The sequence below is a fragment of the Spermophilus citellus genome (assembly GCF_964194105.1).
Source record: "Spermophilus citellus genome assembly, chromosome: 9".
Taxonomy (NCBI): Eukaryota; Metazoa; Chordata; class Mammalia; order Rodentia; family Sciuridae; genus Spermophilus; species Spermophilus citellus.
In genome coordinates, this window is record NC_138191.1 from 61536651 (window position 1) to 61561347 (window position 24697).

The window sequence follows — 24697 nt, forward strand, 5'->3', positions numbered from 1 at the left end:
TCACCAACTCTCTCAAATCTACTATATTCCCAGCTTGTCCCCCAAAGTTCTCCAGTTTCATCTAATCTCTTCTAAGGGTCTGATACACATATTCACATGGTATATCCCATCACATTTGCCATCCTTCCTCATCTCAGTCATCCTTCTCCAAAGAGTTGACTACCAGAAAAACAAATGCTATACAGAAGAAAGTTGCAGTCATTATTCTCTTATGCATAAGTGATACATAAATTTTTTCTTGTTCAAGGTTTCCATAAGCCTAGAGTGACTGTGGTTAATTCTAGCTGTGCAGAACCACTCTGATTCCTTTAAATAACTACCATCATTACCATAAAAGTATTTACTGAAAGCTGGGCTGGGCAGCCATTGTACAATTTGGTCAGGCAAATGCCCAACAATTGCACTCCAGATTATATATTAAGGCACTAATTACCCAAATGGAACTCCAGGGGCAGCTTAGGTAGATGCAGTACAGTGAATTAAGGAAGGAAATAATTAGTCACAATTACAGAAACTAGCTCAACACCAAGTGAAAGAATGCATGCAGCCCATTTCCGGCAGAGCACAGGGAGACTTAGTAATAATAGTTTACGAAATGCAAAAGATAAACATGACTTATAAAAATGAGCAAGGGACTAATCTTAGTGTTAACTTACAAAAATGACTTTATTTAAGTTATTTTCTGTTCCTATGTACTACATAGCCAAATAACATTAAGACATTTTATCATGAATTTGTATTATGACAAGTTAACTTTCAAGCCTTTTTCTTGACAGTCTTAGTTAAGTTTTGCCAGTAGTTGACACAATCTGAACACTTATAGACAGTGAGGAGATGAGTGGCACATAAGGCATGGAGTTTCAACCCCAATAGAAATATGCACTAAAGAAGCAAAGTAAGGTGGGAGAGAAATATTCAGAAGGAGGCCAATTCAAACAACATTAAAATCCATGCACAGAGCCTGTTACTTGACATGGCCAAGAAATCAAATTGTCCAAAGTTAGATACCCCATGTCAAATTCTTCTGATTAAAAAAACATGTCTTGTGACATGGGGAGATCTTCCTGTCTCCCCCATCCGAATGCAAGTATGCCATCTTCATCAGTGATGACTCCGAGAAGACAGAATAAGAGTGGATACTAATTTGGAAGGCAGGAAAGTGTCAGAAGCATGGTAGTGGGACCTGATCTGAGAAACTTACAGCAGGTTATGTTCTGATCAAGGCCACCCAAGTTCTCTTACCATGTTTCTAAGTAGATAAGAAAAGAGAGAAAATTGTACAGACCCTTTAGGAAGTCTATTCCCCCCTAATTATGCTGTTTTGTTCATTTGTTTTGCTAACTTGAGGTTAACCCTATCCAAAGTTATTGAGATCCTACCCCAAAGGTGAAATATTTGAATAGCATCATCACATTCAGGATTCAAAGGAAGAATGTTAACTGAATCTTAATTTATGCTTGAAAAATGAATTGAAATTATGTTGACATTTTTTCTGTTCGCTACTGAATACTGCTGACAGTGTTCATAATGATGGATCATAAATGCTTATTTTAAATAAATATATCATGATGACTAATCAGGTATTTGGTATAAAATTAAATTAGAGAGTAAAATAAATTACTTCAAGAATGGACTTCACTTATAGTAGAATATAAACAACAGCAAAACCCTACTAGGAGACATCTTAAGAGATAAAGATTTACATCAGAAATCATAAAATAGAGTATTGTAAGAACTTGGACTTCTTTATTCCAAGTAACCTAAGGAAGACTCAGGTTGTTAAGACCCTTCTACAAACAGGTTTGAGATACAGGAAAGGAGGCGCCTAGAAATGAGCACGTACTTGCAATAGGCATCTCTTCCCAGCTTTTCTGAGAAAGCAGTGCCTGCCGCACAAGATACCTCGTAAACTGTTAGGAGTCATTAAAATAGCTGAAAAATACAGTGACAGGGAAAGAGAGGTGAACACTAAGAAAATTTTATCACTGTAAGTAACAGATTCTACTGTATCAAAAACCAGGACATTAAAAATGTTGCATCAAAAGCAAAACAAACCCAACACATAACAAGAAGATAGAACAGCTTTCTGAGGCAGGGTGTTCTGAGGGGGGTTCCACTGGGATGCATTTTTTTCCAACCAGACCACCACCAAACAATTATTTCTACTCTGCATTTCAACAATAAAACTCACCAAAAAAAGCTTACCCAGCATGAGATTCAAGCAGCCATTGGAGTTAATAATATGTAAAATGCTTTTTTTTTTTAATATTTACACAGCAGTTACTTGTGAATTCTATTGAGGTGGGAGAAAGATAGCTAGTTGTCCTTTTTAGCAAGAGCACTTGGAAAACACAGAAAGTGATTAGGTAAATACTTCTGTCCACTGAGTTGATCAGTTAAAGAACTTTAGAAAAAGTCAGCAGTTCATTTACCTGAGTTTTCCATTTAAAGGCTAAATAGTAAGTAATTGAATGCTTTTACCTAAGAATGTGAACAAAATCTTATAATATTAAAAGGGCCAGAGTCAGAAAATTTAGATTTTTGATTTTTATAAAATCTAATAGAAAGATCTATGAATTTCCCTTTAGTTAAAACATAAAAATTGTGGACCTGTGCTGATCTTCTGAGTGTTATTTACAACTTAAGTTGGGAATCAGCTTGCAAAATCTTTAAGAAAACAAATCAAATTCTTTTGGAATTTTGAGCAAGTGACAAAAGCCAATTATTAGTGACTTATTTCACTGAGGAATCCATATGAGGTTGCTAGTTATTACTAGTTCAGCATAAATATAATTTTAACCTGAATAGATCCCTTTTGAAGGGTGATAGAGATAATAACCATACATGTCAATCAAGAAAAACAGTGCACACAAGTGTTCTGCCATCAGATGTCTAAGCTTACTTTTCAACAGGGTATTTCAGTCATGCTCAACCATGGACAATCTGCCAACAAACTCCTTGTTTAAAACAAACAGGACTATGTTTCTAAATACAATACGGTGTTCATATTTGGGATCCCAATATTCTGGAATTGAATATTTTATCATATAAGAACTACACCACATTACTATTCTAAAACATCATTATTTTAACTTCAGGTCTAAATAAATCAGCTCCACAAAATCACATTCTGAAACTTCAACACAGAACAGAAAATGTGAAACTCTTGGTCTCTGTGATTGGATTATTAAACAAGTAAAATGTATTTTTCCCTTTAATCCTCTACCCCCTGATGTATCTGAATGTTTAAAACACAACCGAGGTACACGTGTCTGCCCAGCAGTCACCATAGCTGCCTCTTGTACACAGCGCAAAGTAGAATCGGGCAAATTCACCAGGATCAAGGAGCCATTTTTAAAAACAGCATTTTAAAATCCCAAACCATCTTCCTACTTTCTTTTGCTATTAAGTTACAAAGCTTTATCGGGTCAGCCAGGGAAATATTTAGCCCAAATCCCCATATTATGTTGGATTTTAAGTACAAAGGTAAATAAAAGCTCTGCTGATCGTCAGGCAAAAATTCTTGCTAAGTGACACCACTTAGCACTTTATTCACACTTCTAAAAAAAACGTTAACAGAACCATTTTAGATGAGATATGTATTTTAAGCCAGAGAGCAGACAGAGTTTCTGTGCTGTACCACTAGCAGGCTTGTGGGAAATCAATAAATATACATAAGTATTCATATATATAGAAGTGGATTATTTTGTGAAACAGGCAGGATTTGAATAGCTTACCACTGCCACAGTGCCTAGAGGAAAGGAAAGCTGAATGGAATATACCAGCTCTTCAACAGAGTGCTTTAGTAATGACTTTTTTTTTCCATCTGATGCATCTGCTTATCAAGATATCAAAGATGATTAAATTACTCAAAAAACAGGCTTCTAAGTCTATGATTTTTAAATTTAATTATCTATTAGGATGTTAAAATAAATCTAATTTCTCTAGGGCTCTTCACCAGTACTGCATAGCAATGTTGAAATTATAGCATGGAGGTGCTTTTGTATTTAGTTTTAAAATGTTTTTTTAAAAAAGGTTGGTAAAAACACAAATCAGTTGAATTATAAATTACCAATTCAAGCATGCCAACCAGTAAGATTGCTTTCTTCATGAACTTACAAAATCCTTGTCTAAGGATAATTGTCACTGTCAGTATATGAAACAATACAATTTAGGGGCAAATTTTAAAACTAATACCCTGACAAAGGACTTCAGTGAATTTATACTTCGGAGAACAGTTTTCTGTAGAATGAAAGAAAGGCTTGGCCAATGGAGAAGACAGCTGTTATTAAAAATAACTAACAAGCATAGATTCCTTGGTGTAGACATGATGAAAACAAAAACAGGGACCCGGTACTGGTGCAAATGGGCTAAAAATGACATTGGCAAGATATCTTCATCCATTTAAAATATGCCAAAGTGCATGCAATTTATATTTCCCTCCCTTTTAAAAGAATGAACTGAAAAAAATAAAACAAAATCAAAAAACAGATGGAACCATCTGTTTCTGTCAGTAGAAAACAATAATAGATACATTAGGTTCCAAGACAAATAAAACTTTAAAATATTAATATTGAAAAAATACAATTAAATTTTTATTAAAAAATACATACTCCTTACTCAATCTTTGTGTACATTTTGTTTCGTGTGAAAAAGAAAAAAAATAAAATAAAATAGGAAAGGCATTAAGACTACCTAATTACTTATACTGTATTTGGTAGGAAGCATGTTTCAGTCAAACTCTGATGAAAAATAAGTTATTCAGCTTTCATTTGCTCCCGGACGTCAGAAGGCAGAGTTTCAAACAGAGCATCTTCCACAACCAAACCAGCTCTCTTCAGAGCCCGGCAGTCACCGAGTTCAGGAGGGAGGATCTCAAAGTGATTGCCTTTGACATCTAAGTAGGAAAGAAACAGTAAATTTCCAATTTTTGGTGAGAGTACAGACAGGCTGTTTTTCCCAATCTTCAGAGTTTTAAGTTTCTTGCAGAAGTAGAGTTCATCTGGAAGGCTTTCCACTTTGTTACAAGTGATGGAAAAATACTGTAAACTTTGTAGAACTCCAACTTCAGGTGGGATAAATCGAATGTCATTGTAGGATAAGTCCAAGTATCGGATTTTGTTGCATAGGAAGAGGTGGGAAGGCAGCACCTCTATTTTATTGTGACTGAAGGATAGTCGTTCCAGGCTGGTGAGCTTCTTTATATGCTCGGGGATGTAGGTGATGCTGTTATGCCACAGTTTCAGCACTGTTAGCTTTCTCAGGTGCTGGAAGCTCACAATTTCTTCTATAGATTTCAGGTTGTTTTCTTTCAGGTCCAGTTCCTGGAGGCTGAGCAGGCTGAACACGGCATGGGGAATGCGCTCCAGGTCACAGTGGACCAGTTCCAGCTCTGTAAGATTGGTCATCTTCTTTAAGTTGTTGAGCATGACCAGCTTGGTGCCGTCGTTATGGATGCACATCTTTTGGAGATGGCTGGAAACATCCACCACTGCCTGAGGGATTTTGGAGACGTTACTTTTGATAGAGAGGATTTTAAGGCTTTTGAGATCCCGAAGAGACTCAAGGGTAATATTTTTGGATATGTCATGACTTAGAGAGCCAACCAGGTAGAGCTCTTCCAGATTCCGGAGTCCATACATCCAGGGGGGCAGCTCCCTCATGTCATCAAACTTGACGCTCAAAACTTTGAGGTTTTCCTTCAGGAAAGAGAGTGCTGCGCTGTGGATTTTGACAGAACACTGGTGGAGAGAGAGCTCTTGGAGATTGTCTAGCTGTGCAATGGTGGCTGGGATCATTACATTCTTAATAATTTCAAGTTTTAGAGACTGCAACTCTGTGATTTCAAAAACAGTGTCTGGAAGGCCAGAAAGCATGATAAGAGGCAATTCCAGTCGATTATGGGCATTTGTCTGCAGCTTCTGCCTCAGTTTGTCAGGAGTCCACTCGTTATTTAAGTTCAGCTGCTTCAATTTGTTTTCACTGACTTCGGACAGGAACACTGCAAATCTCTTGGAATAGAGAGGGTCATACTGATCTATCATATGAAGCATAAAAGCAAAATCATTTTTCACATCTGGAATATCATCAATTCCAGTCTCCTGGCGGACATACTCAAAAGAGTATTCCCTTAGGGAACGGTAGAACAGCCAGTATAAGGTGTAAAGGCACGTCAATCCATAGATACTTACAAAGCACAAGTAGCAAAAGGAGAGTTTTGAGAACAAGTGTGCCATGGTATGATTGCAAGAGAAGTTTTTATATCCAGTCATGTCCTGAATGTCAACATTACAGTCCACTGTAAACTGGACTTTGGAAACCAGAGCGCTATTATATGCAATGATGATTAGGAACTTGATAACCTTCAGTACAGTCTGGCGAACATACATGGCATATAATATATCACCTTCTTCTACATGCAGCCTGAACTTCTTCACCTTCTCAAATAAGGCCTTTGCTTGCTCACCTTCCTTTTTATCCAGAGCCCCTGCAGTAGATTTGTCAACCACAAACTTCTCAGGGATTGATTTTAGAGATTGAGAGTTGACCAGGCTGCCTTCGGGGCCAGACTGGGTGGTGTTGGACCTGTTCATATTGTTCTTCCTGTTGTCCTTTTCCTCAGAGTCCTCCCCAGACACTTCAGATAAAGCCCGTGTGGTCCAGGGAGAGTCAAAACACTTCCCCAGGATGGAGATGAAATGTTCTATTTTGGAGCTGGAGCCAGGGAATTTGAACCAAAAGTTGCTGCAGAGCATGAAGACCAGGGTATGGATGAGCACAAGGTAAGGGAAATACTTGGCGTACCAGTGGAGGGCTCGCTCATAACACATCTGGTTTATGAAACTGTACTGTTGCAGGTCCAAGTCTGTCTTCAGTCCTTTCATTTCCACAGTGGCAGGGTTCCCGGGAGATGGTTTAGGTGGAGGCAGTGGGGTGGTACTGGTAACGGCTTGAGACACATTCGAAACGGAAGTGTGGTTCTGAGCAGGCTGCACTCTTTTCGGAAGGCAGATTATCTTGTCCTGCATGACCTGGAACACAGAAATAATATGTTCAAATTATATTACTCTAAGAGCTTTCCTAATGTCATTAGTGCCAAGAAAGGGGCAATATCATCCAATAAATGTCCGTTTCCTCCGCCTGGAGAATATAATGCTCAATTCCAGCACCAGCATTTTGCTCTTAGCTCATATGTTGGAAAAAAATGAAATAAATATCTGACTTTATTTCTCATGTGTAAGCTGTGACATAAAACAGCAATTTTTTTGAAGATATAGAACAAGTTATAACAAAGTGACTTCATATATATATTTCTAATTTGTATCTCTTCTCTCACCAGACAGTGGAAAAATCAGTCATTGGTCTGGAAAGTATATTTCCTTATCAGATGTAATCTTGAGTTAGATGGCTCCCAATATTATATTATTTTATATATGAGTAGTAAAAGAATTGGAAAGAAGAAATATGGAAAAATTCTAACTTTATTGTTTCCCTTTTTCTTTCTACTCATATTCTGGTTTTTATTCAAAAATTAATATGAATGGCTTAATATAATAAAAGTTTTATTATTTTTTTTGGGGGGGTGCCAGGGATTGAACTCACAGGCACTCAACCACTGAGCCACATCCCCAGCCCAATTTTGTCTTTTATTAGAGACAGGGTCTCACTGAGTTGCTTAGCATCTTACTATTGCTGAGGCTGGCTTTGAACTTGCAATCCTCTCATCTCAGCCTCCCAAACCACTGAGATTACAGGCATGCATCACTGTGCCCATGTTTGTTAAGTTTTTATACTAATCATTTCTTCAGAGAGAGATGAAAGAAGTTGGAAGTGTTCAATAGAAAAATAATTATATCTAAATTTGCTAGCTTTTCATACAATATTGAGAATCTCTCTTCCTCTACTGATGCTTTAAGTAGTTGAAAACAATGTTATGCTATAAGAATGTCAAGACTGCAATTTGAGAAAGAGAAGGGCCCTTTTTGAAGATGAGGTAGGATGAGGCAGAATATACCTTGAATGAACCTGGAGGAATCATATCCATGAAGAAGCCCATTTAAGTAGAACAATCTGAACAATTAGCAAACAGTTCCAAGGAAGTATAATAACTGAGGACTATACAGCAATGACATGTGGAATTAATAATTCAGGAGAAGTCTACTTGTACTTGAAGATGTCAAATGGTGGGAAATCCAGTGTTTGGTGATTCTGCAAGAGTAAGGTATCTCACGATGTTGCCATGTCCAAGTCTTTTACATTGACTAGAGAGGCAGAAACTGAACCCATTGTAAAGTGGACTGCTAGGCATGGTAGGTGACCACAAACTAGGGATGAGGGAACTAGCATCTCAGCCCACAGAAGTACGAAATTGTCAGTGGAGTGAAGCATCCAACACTTAGGGAAGTGCTGTCACACAGGAGACCATTAGTAAATATTTGCTGAGAAAGTGAATGAATCCAGAGCTGCCACCAGTCCTCTGGCTCAGGGTTGTATGGGCCTGGGTGTCGAGGACACCTCTCTTAGGATGAAGATGAAGATTGTTGACAACAGCAAACTTACATTGTGCTTAGTATGTGACTATCCCTATTCTCATAATGTCATGGGGCAGGTACTCATTATTTCCATTTTGCTGATGAAGACACTGAGGCATGGGCTCAGGTTAAGCAACTTGACTCATGTCATCTATAGCCAGAATCATCTGGACCCAGAGTCCATGTTTCTTATTTCATTTTACTGAATTTCTAGGAATAAGTCAAAAGGATCCCAGTATGACTTTGTCCTAGATAATAAGTACAAGTTTTTTAGGTACAAAGCTTGCTGTTTCCCATAGCCTATGCATAAAACAAGAAATGAGGCTACAGAAAGAGAAGTAGAGAGAAGCAGGGGAAAGGAATGTTCTTCCCTGAGCACATTCTCCAAGAGTGCCACCCTTGGGCTAATATGTTAATATGACATTGTTAATGATGTCATGAAAACATAGTGTAAAAGCAAGACTAGTTCAAGTCAAGAAAGCAGGCACCTTCTTAAAAGGTACTAAGTTCTTGCCAAACTACTAGGCAGGCTCTCATGCTGTCCCTCCTGTAGGCTTGCTCCTAATGATGAAGATGGGTAGGGTTTCCTGGCTGCTGCACAGAATTTCAGGCTACGCTCTGCACCAGTGCACCTGGCTGAGGGGCAAGCATGGGCTGTTATCTAGCTTGTGCTCCTCCATTTCTTAACTATATGCACACAGGGCTACGTCCACACTGTAGGGGTGGCTTTTTATATTTTGCACAAAGGCATCTGATTGGCTGGGGGGGCTGCCATGCTGGGAAGGTAGATCCCAGTCTCCCCATTCTGCAGAATGGGATCTGCAGGTTCAAAAGAATGACTTGCTCAAGTTCACACAACAGGAATCACAGCTGTCTTCTTTTTCTGGCCCAGTGTTCTTCCACTGTTCCACACAGTCTTCTCATTTCATCAGCTTCAGTCCCATGTAGGAGGGCAATATTAGCCAAGTTCCTTTCAGACCTCTGATTTTATGTATCCCCTAAAATCTTCATGAAGATATAGTTTTTGAAATGTGCCTGCTCAAATTCTGGGAGGGTAAAGACAGTGATTTATTTTCCAAAAGCTGTTAACCACTCAGAAATGAGAACTGAGTAGGAAAAAAATACTGGAATTTAGTCACTAAAAACTGTAGCTGCTCATGTTGCTGAGGGAACATATCATCAGAAGATTCCAGCACAGAGGCAACTCCAAGTAGAATTCTGAAAGAATGCAGGGACAGGTTGTTCAATCCAGAACTATGAAAAGCAACAACCACCAGCTTGGTGAGTCCTGCAGTCAATAGTATGAAGATTTAAACAGTAAAATAGTTATGGGAGAGAGGAAGTCAGTTTCTTCTATGTTTAACAGAAACAGTATTTTTTTTTTTTAACACTGCAACATCAGGAAGGACTGGGAGAATGATCAGCACTTTCAAAATTATATTCAAAAAGAGAAAGAATCCCCCTACCCCCAAAGGCAAGATAGGATCCCTAAAAAGGGGTAGTGGTGATACAGGGCATTTTTTTTGGTATCTCTGTAAAACTCTATGGCATCCTGTAAAACTTGAAATTTTTTTTTCTTCACCTTTTCTGCTTTTCTAAGAAGTCTGCAAGTTAAACCTGTACCTCACTTTTCTTTACCTTAACCCAGCAATTGAAAGATTAGAGTGCAAAACAAGTCTTAAGGAAAGGCTGCAGAACAAACTTGGAAAGAATTAATTGTGGGGTTCTAGCTGCTAGCACAGGACTATGCTATAGTATGGGCAGAGGGAAAGCCCCCAGACCCCTCCAGTTATAAAACCCTATGTGAAGTGCAGATCCTCCCCAGAAGCTCCTCCAGTTGCAGTGTGGGGAAGTTGTGCCCCTCTTAGGGACAACCATGAGGCTGCCTTTGGAAGGAAAAGGCTTAAGTATAAAGCTGCATGTTGAGTTTATGTAGGGCAAGTAGAGGAGGAGGGGAAGAAATTGGGGGTGGGGGCAGAGAAGAAAGGAAAAAATTTGAAAGCAAAGTGAACAGAAGAATGAGATCCAAAATATACCAAGGGGAGGAAAGTATCCAAAAAGCTGATATGAGAATCCTTCTCAGAATGAAGCCATTTATGTTAAGGAAAATAGATCAAAGTAAACATGAGAATGAGGAGAAGGACACAGAGAGGGTTACCTGACAGCTAGGGTCTGGTGAAGCCAAGGCACAATTTGCCCCCTCTCCATTGTGAAGAAAAACAGTATTGTATAAATAAATTTTTTGGAAATCACAGCAAATTCATGCTTGGATCAAAGTTGAATAGAAAGGAAGAATTTTCACAGGATGGGTAAAAATAAACTATTTCCATGAAGCAGATACCGGAACATGAGAATGGAATCCTTCGGGCGTGTGCCAAAACTTAAGAGAGGGCACTGGACTAGTGTTTGACCCTAGATCCTCTAGATCTTCAGGAGCAGCTGTCATCTAGTTCAGGCAAGACCTGAACAATTTCAGAGGACGAAAAGTTTATTTGGGGGCTCACAGTTTCAGTGGTCTCAGTCCAAGACAACTGGCTCCATTCCTTGGGGCTTGAAGTGAGGTAGAACATCATGGCGGAAGAGCGTGATGGAGGGAAATGGCTCATATGATGATCACGAAGCAGAGACTCCATCTTCAGATACAAAATATATATCCCAAAGGCATGCCCCCAATGACCCACCTCCTCCAACCATGTCCTACCTGCCTTCAGTTACCACTCAGTTAATCCCATCAGGGGATTAATTTACTGATTGGGATAAGACTCTCATAACCCAACCATTTCTCCTCTAAGCCTTCTTGCCTTGTCTCACACATGAGTTTTTTGGGGACACCTCACATCCAAATCATAATAGAGTTACTAAGCTAAATGCTACGTGATCAAACTAAAACTTCAAGGAAGCAGATCTCCTAACAGACCAGTGTTTCCTGAGAGCAGGAGACCTCAGTGTATTTGCGTCAGAGTAATAAGTAAGTCCTCTCTGCTTTCACCCTGATAAGTAAGTAACCTGATGTTAACCAGTCAGCTTTTTCCCTATTGTTCTTTTTCCTTGTCTCTACCTATGACCCACTGTTATTTTACTGTGCACCGGGAGTTCTCATTCTATTTTGCTACCTCAGTTCATGAATCACAAATAAAAACCAGTTAATCTGTAACTAATTTTGTCTTTTGAGAGTCAGAATCATAGCACATATGCTGATTATGCAAAAGAGTGTGGTCTACATATTTAGGCAGTTGCCAGAGAAGCAGTTCAGTGAAATGCAGGACACATCTGTGACAACCTATAGAATAGATGCCACATTTGTGTGCATGAGACCCCGAAGGGCTGAGATTAAAACAAAATAAAACAAAACCACTTAACTTCAGAGGAACTACTTGAAATAACAAAGATAGAGCAATATAAATAAAGACCAGCTTATCTAGTACATGCCAAAGGTGTAAATGACATCTCCAAGACAGGGGTAGGACAGGGGAACACAAATGCTGGTCAGTTCTGAGTGTGCCTCAGGGAAAGTAATCATTTTGGAGTCTCTACTCTTTGTTGCTTTGTTAGGGATAAAAGAACAATAAGGCCTTCAAGGTCAAACACAGGAGAAAGACATTTAAATCAGTTATTAGTGTGAGAAATTCACCTTTTTCACAGCAAACTTTATAATCAATTTCAGAAAAAAAGAAAAACCTGGTAGTATTTTATTGAATTAAATTTGACAATGGATATCTTTATGGTGTTCATCCTTCTGCATGATATTTGTCTCCATCTAATTGTGGCTTTCAGGATTGTCTTATAGTATTCTTTACAAAGGCTTTATAAATTTATTGTAAAGTTACACCTTGGTATTTAATTTATTTATTTATTTTTGGTTACCAAAAATCTGTCTTTCCTTTAAAAAAAATATATATATATATATATATTTATTTATTTATTTTTATGGGTGCTGAGGATCAAACCCAGCGCCTCACGGCACACTCTACCACTGAGCCACAACCCCAGCCCTGTCTTTCCTCTTGGCATATTTATTTTTAATACAGAAGGCAGAGTCTCCCTACCCCTATGCCATTCTTCCATGAGCCCTGATAAATTTGGTTCCAGATTTATATGCACATTTACATATGTGATATATAAACAAATGGAATCCTACTGTATGTATTGTTCCTGCACTATGTATATGTATTGGGTTTCACTTTCACATGTCTTGGAGATTTTAATATATTGGCACCTGGAGATCTATTCCCTCTTAAGTGCCCTGAAATTACATACTGTGGATGCACAGAACTTCCTAAAGACATTTCCACGATGATGTGATTGCAGGTAATTTTGCTATTAAGAACTGTGTTGCTCTCAAAAGACTGCATACTGCCTGATTTTATGTGGTATCCTGAAAACCAATTCAGAGAACAGAGAGGGACACAGAACAGATGGGAGGTCAGGGGTCAGGCTCACTGCAAGGGTTCACACTAGGGATTTCTTAGGGTGTTGAGATTCTTCTGTATCCTATTTGTAGTGGTGGTTGCAATAATCTATGGAGGTTTTAATATACCTTAATTAGACAAAAGGCATATTCTTTTTTTTTTTTTGGACGGGGGTACTGGGCATTGAACTCAGGGTCACTCAACCACTGAGCCATATCCCCAGCCCTGTTTAGTATTTTACTTAGAGACAGGGTCTCACTGAGTTGCTTAGTGCCTTCGCTTTTGCTGAGGCTAGCTTTGAACTTGCGATCTTCCTGTCTCAGCCTCCTGAGCCACTGGGATTAGAGGCATTTGCTACTGTGCTCAGCAAAAGGCACATTCTTAATGGTGTGAAGGCTAAATGCTGTCTAATATCAACACTGCTCTGCCAGATTTTTTTCTGGTATTTTTATATCATATTCTAGTCTCTATTTTCACCTGGGTGATTTTGTTATATTCTAGATGTCCACTTTTCAGATTTTTAAAAATCCAAACTAATCACATTTTTCTTTTCTTTTTTTAAAATTTACAAATGAATGTAATACATTATGTTATTTTGCTTGCTCATATTTGAATATTTAGACTTATTTCTAGACTCATCATTTTACTTCCCTTCTTCCTCCTCCATCTTGTCTTCTGTTGCATTGGTAACCTCCCCTAGGCCTTATTTCCCACCACCCTCTACTCCTCAGCTGGTTAGGAAAATGTAGGCTGCATCTCTCTTCTTCTAGATGTTATCTACATTTTTTAAAAATGTACACTTAAAGTTTCTCAGTATCCTACTCCTCTCCCAAGAATGTTTTAACTATTCCCTGAACTATCCAATTTGATTGCTCCTGGAGTTTGTTTTAGCTTTCTTTATTATTTTTACAATCTGTGGTTAACTTTGATTGACTATATATTCATTAAACCTAGGGCCTACCAGTTTTCTTAGATCCTGCATTTCCCCAGCTGTGTTCCTTTTCCTTTTGAAGCATATCCACTCCTTAATTACTTTTTAAATGGGAAACTCAAACACTTGTAGATCTGAAAATGTCTCCATTGCTTTCATTCTTAAATAATAATTTGGTAAGTTATAAAACTGTGTGTTGAAAGTAATTTCCCCATAACATTTAAAAACAGGATTCCATTTTCTCCCAGGCTATTTTTCCTGGTGAGCAGCCTACTGTCAGATTGATTTTGTTCTGTAGTGGCCAATCTACCTTTCTCTATGGTGATTTCAAGATTTTACCTTGAATCACATATTTTCTACAGTTTCATGTTAAATTTCAATTTATGTGGATTAATCCTGCACCATACTTACAGGCAAGCAATTACTTCAGTTTTTAAAAAAATTAGCAAACCTTTCTTTAAATGTTTCTTCAAATATTGCTCCTTCATGTCTTCCAAAATTTCTATCAGGCACATGTGAGAGCTTTGAAGTCTATCTTTCCTAAGGGTGCATATGCTTTGTAATCCTTATCTTTCTTGGATCTTGGGTCTGGGTTAACTTGGTACTCTTGTCTCATTCATTATTTCTTTATGCAACTGAGTATAGTGCAACTGTTCTATCAGTTGATGTTTTAAAATTCATTAATTGTGTGTGTGTGTGTGTGTGTGGTGCTGGGATTTGAACCCAGGGCCTTATGTATGCCAGGCAAGTGCTCCACCACTGAGCTACACCCCCCCCCCCAATTGAATTTTTCATTTTCTAAGAGTTCTACATTTTTTATATCTATCTTCTTTTAAGTCATATCTCTTTTTTGAGTTATGCCTTTATCTTTTTGACCACTCTAAATATCTATTCATTTTAAATTCATGGTCAGCTGTTTGAGAACTTGATTTCATCTGGAGTGAACCAGTGTTTCAGTTGCTAATTTTGTTTAGCCTTGCTTAACACAGTTTTCTTCAAGTGTTTTGGGTGGCAGACACATTCGGAATGGGAGGTTGTTTTTCACTGTCTCTATCATGTGTGCTCCTGTGGCTTCCCGTACCCAGTCAGGCCCTGATCAGTCATTAGTTCTTATCATGGAATTCTGATGTTCCATTATGATGTCAGCACCTCCCAGTTCCAGGCAGGCAGATGGGGCAGGCTGACTCAGTTCCTGAATGGGAGGCACCCTAGATGGACAGTTTCCTCTGAAGCACCAACTCTAGCATCCAATTAATTGTCATTCTTTGCAGCTTCCTTTTGTGAGTAGGGGCCTTGGCTTCAAAGAGTGACCAAGCTCTAGTCTCTTATCTGACTTGATGCAATTATAGTCCCCTTCATTGACAGGAGCTGAGCTCCTGGCTGATACTGCTTGGTTTTGGCTAACAGCCCAGCCATCGATTCAGCCCCATTCAGTGTTCCATTTATGCTTCACAGAAATGCTTGTTTGGTTTTTGAGTCCATGTGTGTGTGTTTTTAAAAAATCTCTTCATATTTGTCCATCATGACTAAAGACAAACAGAGGAGGGTGTTAAAGTATAATACTTCCTTTATCAGCTATCCCATAAGTGTTTATGTGTGCTTTAATATAAAAATTACTCAAAACAAATTAATACTATGAACAATCAGTGTTGCTTGGGTAGTGCAAACCGTCAACTGGCCAAATTCCCCCTCCTCAAAAAGGCTGAATTCCTTTTTCCCTACCAACAGCATATGAGACTGCTTAGTTCCCTACATGTTCTTTCTCTACAAACTACAATCCATAAGCTATTCTTCAATTTCAGCTTTTTAAATGACAGTTATGACTATATCATCATAGAAAGAGGGAGGGAGGGAGAAAATTTGCAGTATATGATAAAATAGGTGGTACCATTTCAGCATGTTAATTTGTGATCCAAATGTTTTCTTTAGTCTGTTCCTTACTCTTTAAAAAGACTGATCCTATCATTTTAGCAGCTTGGGAGGCTGAGGCAATAGGATCTCAAATTCAAAACCAGCCTTAGTAAATTAGTGAGGCCCTAAGCAATTTAGCAAGACCCCTCTCAAAAAATAAAAAAAAGGGCTTGGAACCACCATTTGACCCAGCTATCCCACTCCTAGGTCTATACCCAAAGGACTTAAAACACCATAATACAGGGACACGGCCACATCAATGTTTATAATAGCACAATTCCCAATAGCTAAACTATGGAACCAACCTAGATGCCCTTCAGTAGATGAATGGATAAGGAAAATGTGATACACACACACACACACACAATGGAATATTAATAAGCATTAAAAGAGAATAAAATCATGGCATTTGCAGATAAATGGATGGAGTTGGAGAATATAATGCTAAGTGAAGTTAGCCAATCCCCCCCCAAAAAATGCTGTATGTTTTCTCTGATTTAAGGCTGCTGATTCATAATGTGGTAGTGGTGGAGCAAGGGAGGATTAGATGAACTCTAGATAAGGCAAAGGAGAAAAAGGGAGCGAGGGGAAGGGAGGGGGTTTGGGGGTAGAAAAATATAGTGGAATGAGATGGCCATCATTACCCTAAGTACATGTATGAAGACATGAATTGTGTGAATGTACTTTGTATACAACCAGAGATATGAAAAATTGTGCTCTATATATGTAATATGAATTGTAATGCATTATACTGTCATATATAATTAATTAAAATGAAAAAAATTAAAAAGGGATGGGGATATAGCTTAGTGGTTAAGTGCTCCTGGGTTCAATCCCTGGTATTAAATAAATAAATAAATAAAAAGACTGTGCCTTGGGCTGGGGCTGTAGCTCAGTGGTAGACCACTTGCCTATCATGCATGAGGCACTGAGTTCAATCCTCAGCACCACATAAAAATAAAAACAAAATAAAAGCATTCTGTCCATCTACAACTACAAAAAAAATTTTAAAAAAAGACTGTGCCTTACCCTGGTTATGGCAGGTTTATTATGGTAAAATGGAGCCACAGAATGGCAGGTGGACTAATATGATGGTGATTGCCTTTATCCTTCATCTTCCCTCTAACCCAGATTCAAATTTAGCTTGTACCCAATGGCTCTATCCTGAAGCTGATCATCCAGACCTGCCCCCAGTCTGTTAGGAGGAGCTGAGTTATTGTTACTGGCCTCTGACCAAAGAATGATGTGACAAGAAAAACATCCCAAAGAACCACTCCCTAGGGCTTCTTTGAAGACACCAAAAACAGACTAGACTTCACCATCTAAAAATTTTTAAGAATTTACTACATGTTAAGGGTCACAGGAAAATCAGAGGCATGACCAGGTGTATCTGCTGTTCGGAAAGCACTTGCAGTCTTGTTGGAGAGACATGAAAAAGAGTACAAATGAAGCAATGTGTATGCCAGGTGAATTACTAGAGGAGCACAGTTAAGAGTCTGGGTGTGGAGTAAGCAGGAAGGCTCCATGGAGCTGGTGGTGAAGAAGGCTTCATTTGGGTCCTGGAGCCCCTAGATTTGAATAGGTTACCAAGGGACAGCAAGTCAGAAACTTGTGGGTTCCAGAGACAGGGCAAAAGGCTGCATTTGAGGAGAAAATAAAAAGAAACTGAAATGATGGATTATCGACTCTCTCTCTCTCTCTCTCTCTCTTTTTTTTTTTTTTTTTTTTTTGTTCCTGAGGTAGACCCATTTTTCTTGGCAAAGGGATGGAAATAGAATGGAAGGGAAAAACTTTCATGTAACTAAGTTATCAGGCAAGGCACAACTTAATTGCTATGAGCACTTTCTTCCTGAGACAAGATGCTAGTGGACAAAGAAAGCATTGTTCTCAAAAGGCATAAGATTTACTCTCATCAGTGGTAGGATTAACTATGAAAATACAGGATTTTTTCAAGGATAACTATTTAAAATGTTTTAAGTACAAAAAACCCTTGATGAGATAGCAGAGGAACTGAAAAGGCAGGGTTGATGGTGAACATCTAAATGCTTTGGGGCTTATTCACAAGTGATTTCGGGTCAGTCTTTGCAGGAGCACAAAAATAGACATCCGTGAGAACTATACATGTTGCATCTCTTGTCACTAGGACAAACACAGTCCTTGTATCCAGGGGAAATGGAAAAGCAAAACTGCAAGTATGAGGCAGCATTTCTTTCCTGCCATGCACATACCATTTTCCTCTTCTTGTGTTTTCTTTCTTTTTTAAAAAATAATTAATTAATTAATTAATTAATTTTTATGGGGTGCTGAGGATTGAACCCAGTGCCTCACATGTACTAGGCAAGTGCTTGACCACTCAGCCACCACAACCTCAGCTCCACCCCCACCCTTTTTTTTTTTTTGGTACTGGGGATTGACTAAGGGGTATTCAACCACTGAGCCATATCCCCAGCCCTATTTTGTATTTTATTTAGAGACAGGGTCTCAAAGAGTTGCTTAGTGCCTTGCTTTTACTGAGGCTGGTTTTGAACTTTCGATCCTCCTCTGCTGCAGCCTCACAAACTACTTGGATTACAGACACCACCACTGGCTCTTTTTGTGTTTTCTTAAAGACTTTATAAAAGTACAGTTTCAGGGTTACAGAAAAATAAAGAGGAAGGTACAGAGATTTCTCATGTCTTCTGCCTTCACAGGAACATATCTTCCCCCATTAGGAACATCCGTCACCAGAAGGGCATATTTGTTACAATTTAAGAGCATACATGGATACACCATTACCACCCAAAGGCCATAGTTTCTGTTTTAGTTCACTCTTGTGCATTCTGTAGGTGTGGATAAATGTATAATAATACATATCCATCATTATGCTATCATATAGAGCAGTTTCACTGTCCTGAAAGTCCTCTGTGCTCTTACTACTCATCCCTCTCCTCTTCTGCAACTCACCCCCTACCACTGAAATATTCTTCAATTTTGCCTTTTCCCAAATGTCTTCTTGTTGGAATTAGACAGTATGTATACTTTTCTAACCAACTTTGTCCACTTAATAATGTGCATTTAAAATTCTCTTCATCTTCCCCATGGCATGGTAGCTAATTTTTTTCTGGATAATATTCTTTTGCCTGTATTATCTCTTCCTTTTAATGGATAATTAAAATTTACATTAAGTCCAGCAAAATACATAACACCCATGGAGAAAGTTTAGATTCAGATAGTCAAGAGAGAGAAGAAACCATCTAAAGCAAATTGTCAGATTTTAAGGTGTTTATTAATAAACTTCAGGCTGGCTGGGTATGTAGCTCAATGTGAACCTAGCATGTGTGAGGAGTTGGGTTCAATCCCTAGTACCCCCCACCAAAAAAAAAAAAAAAAAAGAAAGAAAAAAGAAAACATAACCCAACTTCAAGGGTGGAGTAAAAAAACATTTTTTTTTAAATTGGTTGCTCATTTCCCCAATAGAAATAGGAATAATAATAATAAAACCTCCCAAAATTCAAAAAACAAATAAACCCTGGCACCTCTGAAGCAAAGTTTGTGTCCTTGTGAGGTGGGGAATCCAAGAGATTGAAGGGATGAGTTCATTAAAACTTGGATCTTTGAATTTATAAATTTTCTCAGTGGTAGAGTATAACAACAGTACTTTTTAAAAAATAGGTTACATTGACATGTTATTAAAACCAGATATCCAGCAAATCTTCTTGAGTTATGCATCATTAGAAATTTTCATACTTGAGGAACATCAAATGCCACCAGTCTGGTAGAATTTCCCAAGTCATTATTATACAGAATAAGTAAAGGTATAAAGACCCATAAGCTGCTTAAAGGCAGGCACCATGTTTTATTTTTATTAACTGGCACAAAGTAGGCATGCAATTATTATTAGGTGAAGAAAAACTGTGCCCACAAAGGAGAAGAAACCTCAGCCACAGCAAGTCCACAAATTCATACCCTCAGATGCACTTCCGTTATCTTCCTCTGAGATGAAACAGTTCATTTCACACATCCTCTGAATTTCCAGTGATGTCAGCCCAGTGATTCCTCAAGCCAAAGGTCAGTGCTGACTCACATAAGACATACCAAGAGAGTGCCAGACTTGGGAAGCACTGTCCATTTATTCCCAAGTTTAAAAACAATCACATCTACATTAGAATTATGTATACATTTTGATATTTTCTCAGTAAATACCACTCTCCTGTCACTGTCAATGCTGAGACATCAACTTCTCTGAGGACATAGGTGGCAGTACGTACCATAACTGTTCATTTTTTTTTAACCCTTGGTTGGCCTGGCACTTCCAAGTCATCTTTGTTGTATCTACATTTTGTGTGTGTTTGTGTGTGTGTTTCCCCCCTCTTTACCTTTTGAAGAAAATTGTCTCACAACAAACAAGGAATTAGGGGGAAAATATCAAAAAATGAAGGTGAGAGTTAAAGTAGTGCCATTTCACTCTGTTTCATGAAATTTCCTCATGAACCAAGTGGACCGGTGAATCATTTGATCCATGGCAATTTTAGTGGGAAACATCTATTTCAAAGTAAAAAAAAAAAAATCGGTGGGAAAATTCAATGGATATAAAAACTGTGGATAAATATTAGGAACATATATTTTGATTTATAACAAAGAGTATTTGTTTTACTTATTTGAAGAATTTGAAATATTTATCTATTATTATGCTCTTAAAATACTGTAGGAAAAAGCTCTTTTTGAAATGACGCCCAGAGACTGAAATCAGTTCTGCACTCAGCTGGCTTAAGACACCCGATAGTTTAGTGATAAATCTGTGAGCATGAAAAAGATAAAAGAAATTAGGAGTGATCATAAAGAAACAAATCCTTTGGACTATCCACAATGTATGAACGGCACTAAGATACAGAATTCTACAGTCTAGAAACATCCAATTAAACAAATAAAAAACTGTTCTAAAATGATTTTTCAAAAACAGTGATTATTTTAGAAATTCACTATCATCTTCAAGAACAATACACTATAGTACCCAGTGAGATGATGTCACTGGCCAGGTGTGATCCAACCTATGTGAAGGAACAGACTGCATTACTCAAAAAACATTGCGATGTCACTGTGATACCACAGAAGGCTTGCAGTTAACACAGGAGCCGTGGCATTTAGGAGGCACTTATCCATGAGGGTAGAACTCAAGATACCACTTTCTCCTCTCTTCCTTCTTTCTAGGAGAAAAAGGGCCAATAGAGATTGTAACCCTTAAGGAAAAGTATTGAACCGTGGTATCACAATGGGTCAGAGTCTGAGTTCAAGTGGCAGGACTTTCTCTTGGAATTAGCCCATTTGGGTGCTCACTGCAGCTTCTGTTGGAATTCTCTCATTCCTCTTTCCTCCCTCCCTCCCTTCTTTTCCTTCAGGGCGCCGAGATCAAATCCAGAACCTTGAACATGGTGGACAATGGCTCTACCAATGAGCTGTACCCTTAGCCTGTGCATCATCACATTGAAGTCTCTCATCTTCTTTAAAGCTGATGTGAAAGGACAGGTCTGGAGCTGCCTCTCTCCTGAAGCTGATGGTACCCTAGGAGGGCCTGAAGAGGACAGCTCCGATGAGCTTTAGGAGAATTAACCAGAAGTCCATCTCCTTCTGCCCTTTCTTCCCATACCCTTCCCTTTTCCCCCTCTATTTCTCCTTTGCTTGGATCCTCCCCATCCACATGCTTTCCCCTCCTCCCAAGCATGGCTGAAATTACACTGCATAAAAAGAGGCTAAGGAGGTTTCTTTCTCCCCCATTTTCTGGTCGAGGTGTGCAGGCCTTGGGGGAAAGCAAGCACTTATGACATATCTGAGGTCTGTCCCAGCGCTTTAACTTAAATGTTAAATGTTCTCTTGCCTGGTCTTATACTCTTGTCTGTATATCTCCTTCAATGGCTTCTGGGAGAGGAACACAGGTAGCTATGGATGGGAAAATTTAGGCATTTGGTCCTGGATCTTAGACCTCTCTCAGTCTTTAAAAGAGGATCAACTGATTCCATTTATGACCCATGGAGACACCCCAAATGAAGAGAAGGTATTTTGAAGTCTATGGTTAAATAGACTAAATAAATAAACAAATTTTTATTTTATTATCTTCTTGTTACAATAAATCAGTAAAATGTAAATACTACATTTTATAAATGTAAATTTATTTATCTTTCCAGTTTATAAAACTGAAGCTAAGAAAGGTCATGAAATCCTACTAAAAATCATAAAGCTGATATTTTCTATATGAAGTCTTAATATTTCTCTTGAAACTGACTTGACATAGTAGAATTATAAAAATACAAATTACAAATTTGTATTTCCAGTAAACATGAAGTTTCTTATGAAATAAAATCATGATATAACTGGTGGCCTGTTTATTAGACAAAAGATTTGCAGACTTTCTAAAAATATAAAACTGAGTATCTAATACAATATGAAACAAGTATTCTAGAAAAGAACATTACTACAACACTGCCACATCTTGCATTATGCATTTTCTGAGAATATGTAGCACCTACATTATCAAATTTCATATCAGTATCCCAAATGAAAAGCTAATAGAGTTGAACTTAAGTTCACATGGCCCCAGCTTTGGGTATCAGCACAAAGAATCTCTCCAGTTTTTTTTTAAATTTTTTTGTAGCATTACGGATGTAACCCAGGGCCTTGCACATGCTAGGCAAGCATTATTCCTCTAAGCTATATCCCCAGCTTTTAAAAACTAATATACCTTGAGCAGGGAGATGTCAATTCTTTTTTAAAACAGCTGTCTCTAATATTGATAATACTTCCAACATTTCTTAGAAAAACTTATCATTTTTGAACTTGCTGTTACATGATTAAAAGGGTTACTATGTTAAAAAGCCTTTATTGCTTCGTATTAGAAATAAGAAGTGCTGGCAGGAGTATCCCAAGTTCTGGGTCAGCACAGGCAAATTAGTGACTCTGTTACAAACCAAATAAATAAACACGCCCCCCACAAAACAAAACAAAACAAAACAAAACAAAATCATGGGCTGGGTTTGTAGTTCAGAGGTAGAAAGCCCCTGGATTCAATCTCCATACACCCACCCACCAGCAATGGGAAAAAAAGAAATAGAAAAGTGTTATCGTACTTATTTGCTAGAAACTTCCATGTGGACATTTCTGAAATTTTACCATGCTTCACAAATCTCATCCTTTAAAATGTCCTAAAATGCTTATTTTCTTCTGGAATATGATTTATTTCTATAGCCATCCTATATAGAATATCAAGGACCTTGATTTTCCCAGACAGAATTAATCATTCTTTCTCCTTTGCATTCACAGCACTCTATTTCACATACCCACTGTGGCAACTACACAGTTTCTACATTACAACAGTTTCAGAACCTCCAGGACCAAGATTAAGTTTTTATATCATTAGAACCTAGCATCATGTCTATAATGTGTACAGAATAAATTTATACAATGAACAAATGTGATCTTACCTCTGCAACTATTTTTTAGAATCCTTTGGGACAGAGATGAGCCTTAAATTATTCTGTATTTCCCATAATATCTAACAGTGCTGGGAACCTTGTCAATATTCAATAAATATGCACTGATTTATTTGCAGCTTCATAGCAAAATTTTCATTAAACAGAACTCTTCTATCACCATTCTCAAGCAAAAACTAGATGCTAATGTGTCAAGGAAGTTATAAAAAGAGATTTCTCTATTGGACTTCCACTAAATCACTTTCCCTCTTCCAATTTTGATGTTATTTTTCTTAAAAAAAAGAAGTTTAACACTGCAAGACTACATCTTCCATGGAAAAGGAAAACACATGTCATGAAAATATCACTGATTCAAGAATCACTCAAGTTTAAATGAAGTTCTTTTTCTTTTTTTTTTTTTTAATCCGAGAGACTAAAGAATGCTAAATGTTTAATGAATATAAACAGGCCCTTGAAGTTCATTTAAAAGTTAGTTTAAAATGTAAAAAAACATTTTCCCACAAAAGACATGAAGGTTGTAAGACTCTCAGTGCAGCTCATAAAGCCAGCCCCAGGGGTACAGGGTGAAATGCTGTTACTAATACCAACATTAATCACCACTGATAATGAGGTCCACTTGGGATGCTGGCAACACACCTCTCCACATAACATCAGTAGGAGCGGGCAATCATCTGGATAACAGAAATCTGGTTTTCACCATGACAACTAAAATTTTATTATAAAACAACCACACAGAGCCAAAACAAAACAAATTCTCAGTTCCATAAAATAAATCCTACCGACACCGAAATAACTCTGTAACTTGATACAAAGAGGTGCCTCAATTTCTTTAGTTTCTTTGTCATAACAGTACAATTTTTTTTCCTACACAAAATTTGGTTTTAGCTTTCCCACATATAAGGGCCCATAGCAACATATACACCTTAGTACCTGAGATCATATAAATTTATACAATGAACAAATAAATGTCACTATTATCATTATTTGCTGACACTTAACTTCCAAAAGTGTAGGGCAGAAAATGTTATGACAATGTCTCCCTGCTTCTATAAGGTGGCAAAGATTTACTGACCTTTTATTATCATGTTCTGGAATTATATCATGAATTTTTTTTCCTCAAATTTGTTATTCTTTTTTTTTTTTTAAAGAGAGAGTGAGAGGAGAGAGAATTTTTAATATTTATTTTTTAGTTCTCGGCGGACACAACATTTTTGTTGGTATGTGGTGCTGAGGATTGAACCCGGGCCGCACGCATGCCAGGCGAGCGCACTACCGCTTGAGCCACATCCCCAGCCCTCAAATTTGTTATTCAAATATCATGTCTGTCTCTTTCCTTGACATTAGCTGTATGCTCATTATTTTAAGGATGAGAGCCCTCAGCATTCCTGCCCAGTTCTGCAGGGGTGCTGTGGTAAATTTCTCATAGTACCCAAGAAAGGTTATTTTTTTAGTAGC

General features: G+C 38.0%; 1 protein-coding gene across 1 annotated transcript in view; it reads right to left on the reverse strand.

Moving 5' to 3' along the window:
• Positions 1–2033: 2033 nt before the first annotated feature.
• Positions 2034–24697, reverse strand: part of LRRC8C (leucine rich repeat containing 8 VRAC subunit C) — a 96555-nt gene continuing 73891 nt past the window's right edge. Inside the window, exon 4 of the mRNA XM_081305053.1 lies at positions 2034–7031. Within this exon, the coding sequence (XP_081161179.1) occupies positions 4758–7031 (2274 nt within the window). The 3' untranslated portion in view covers positions 2034–4757. The remainder of the gene's footprint in view (positions 7032–24697) is intronic.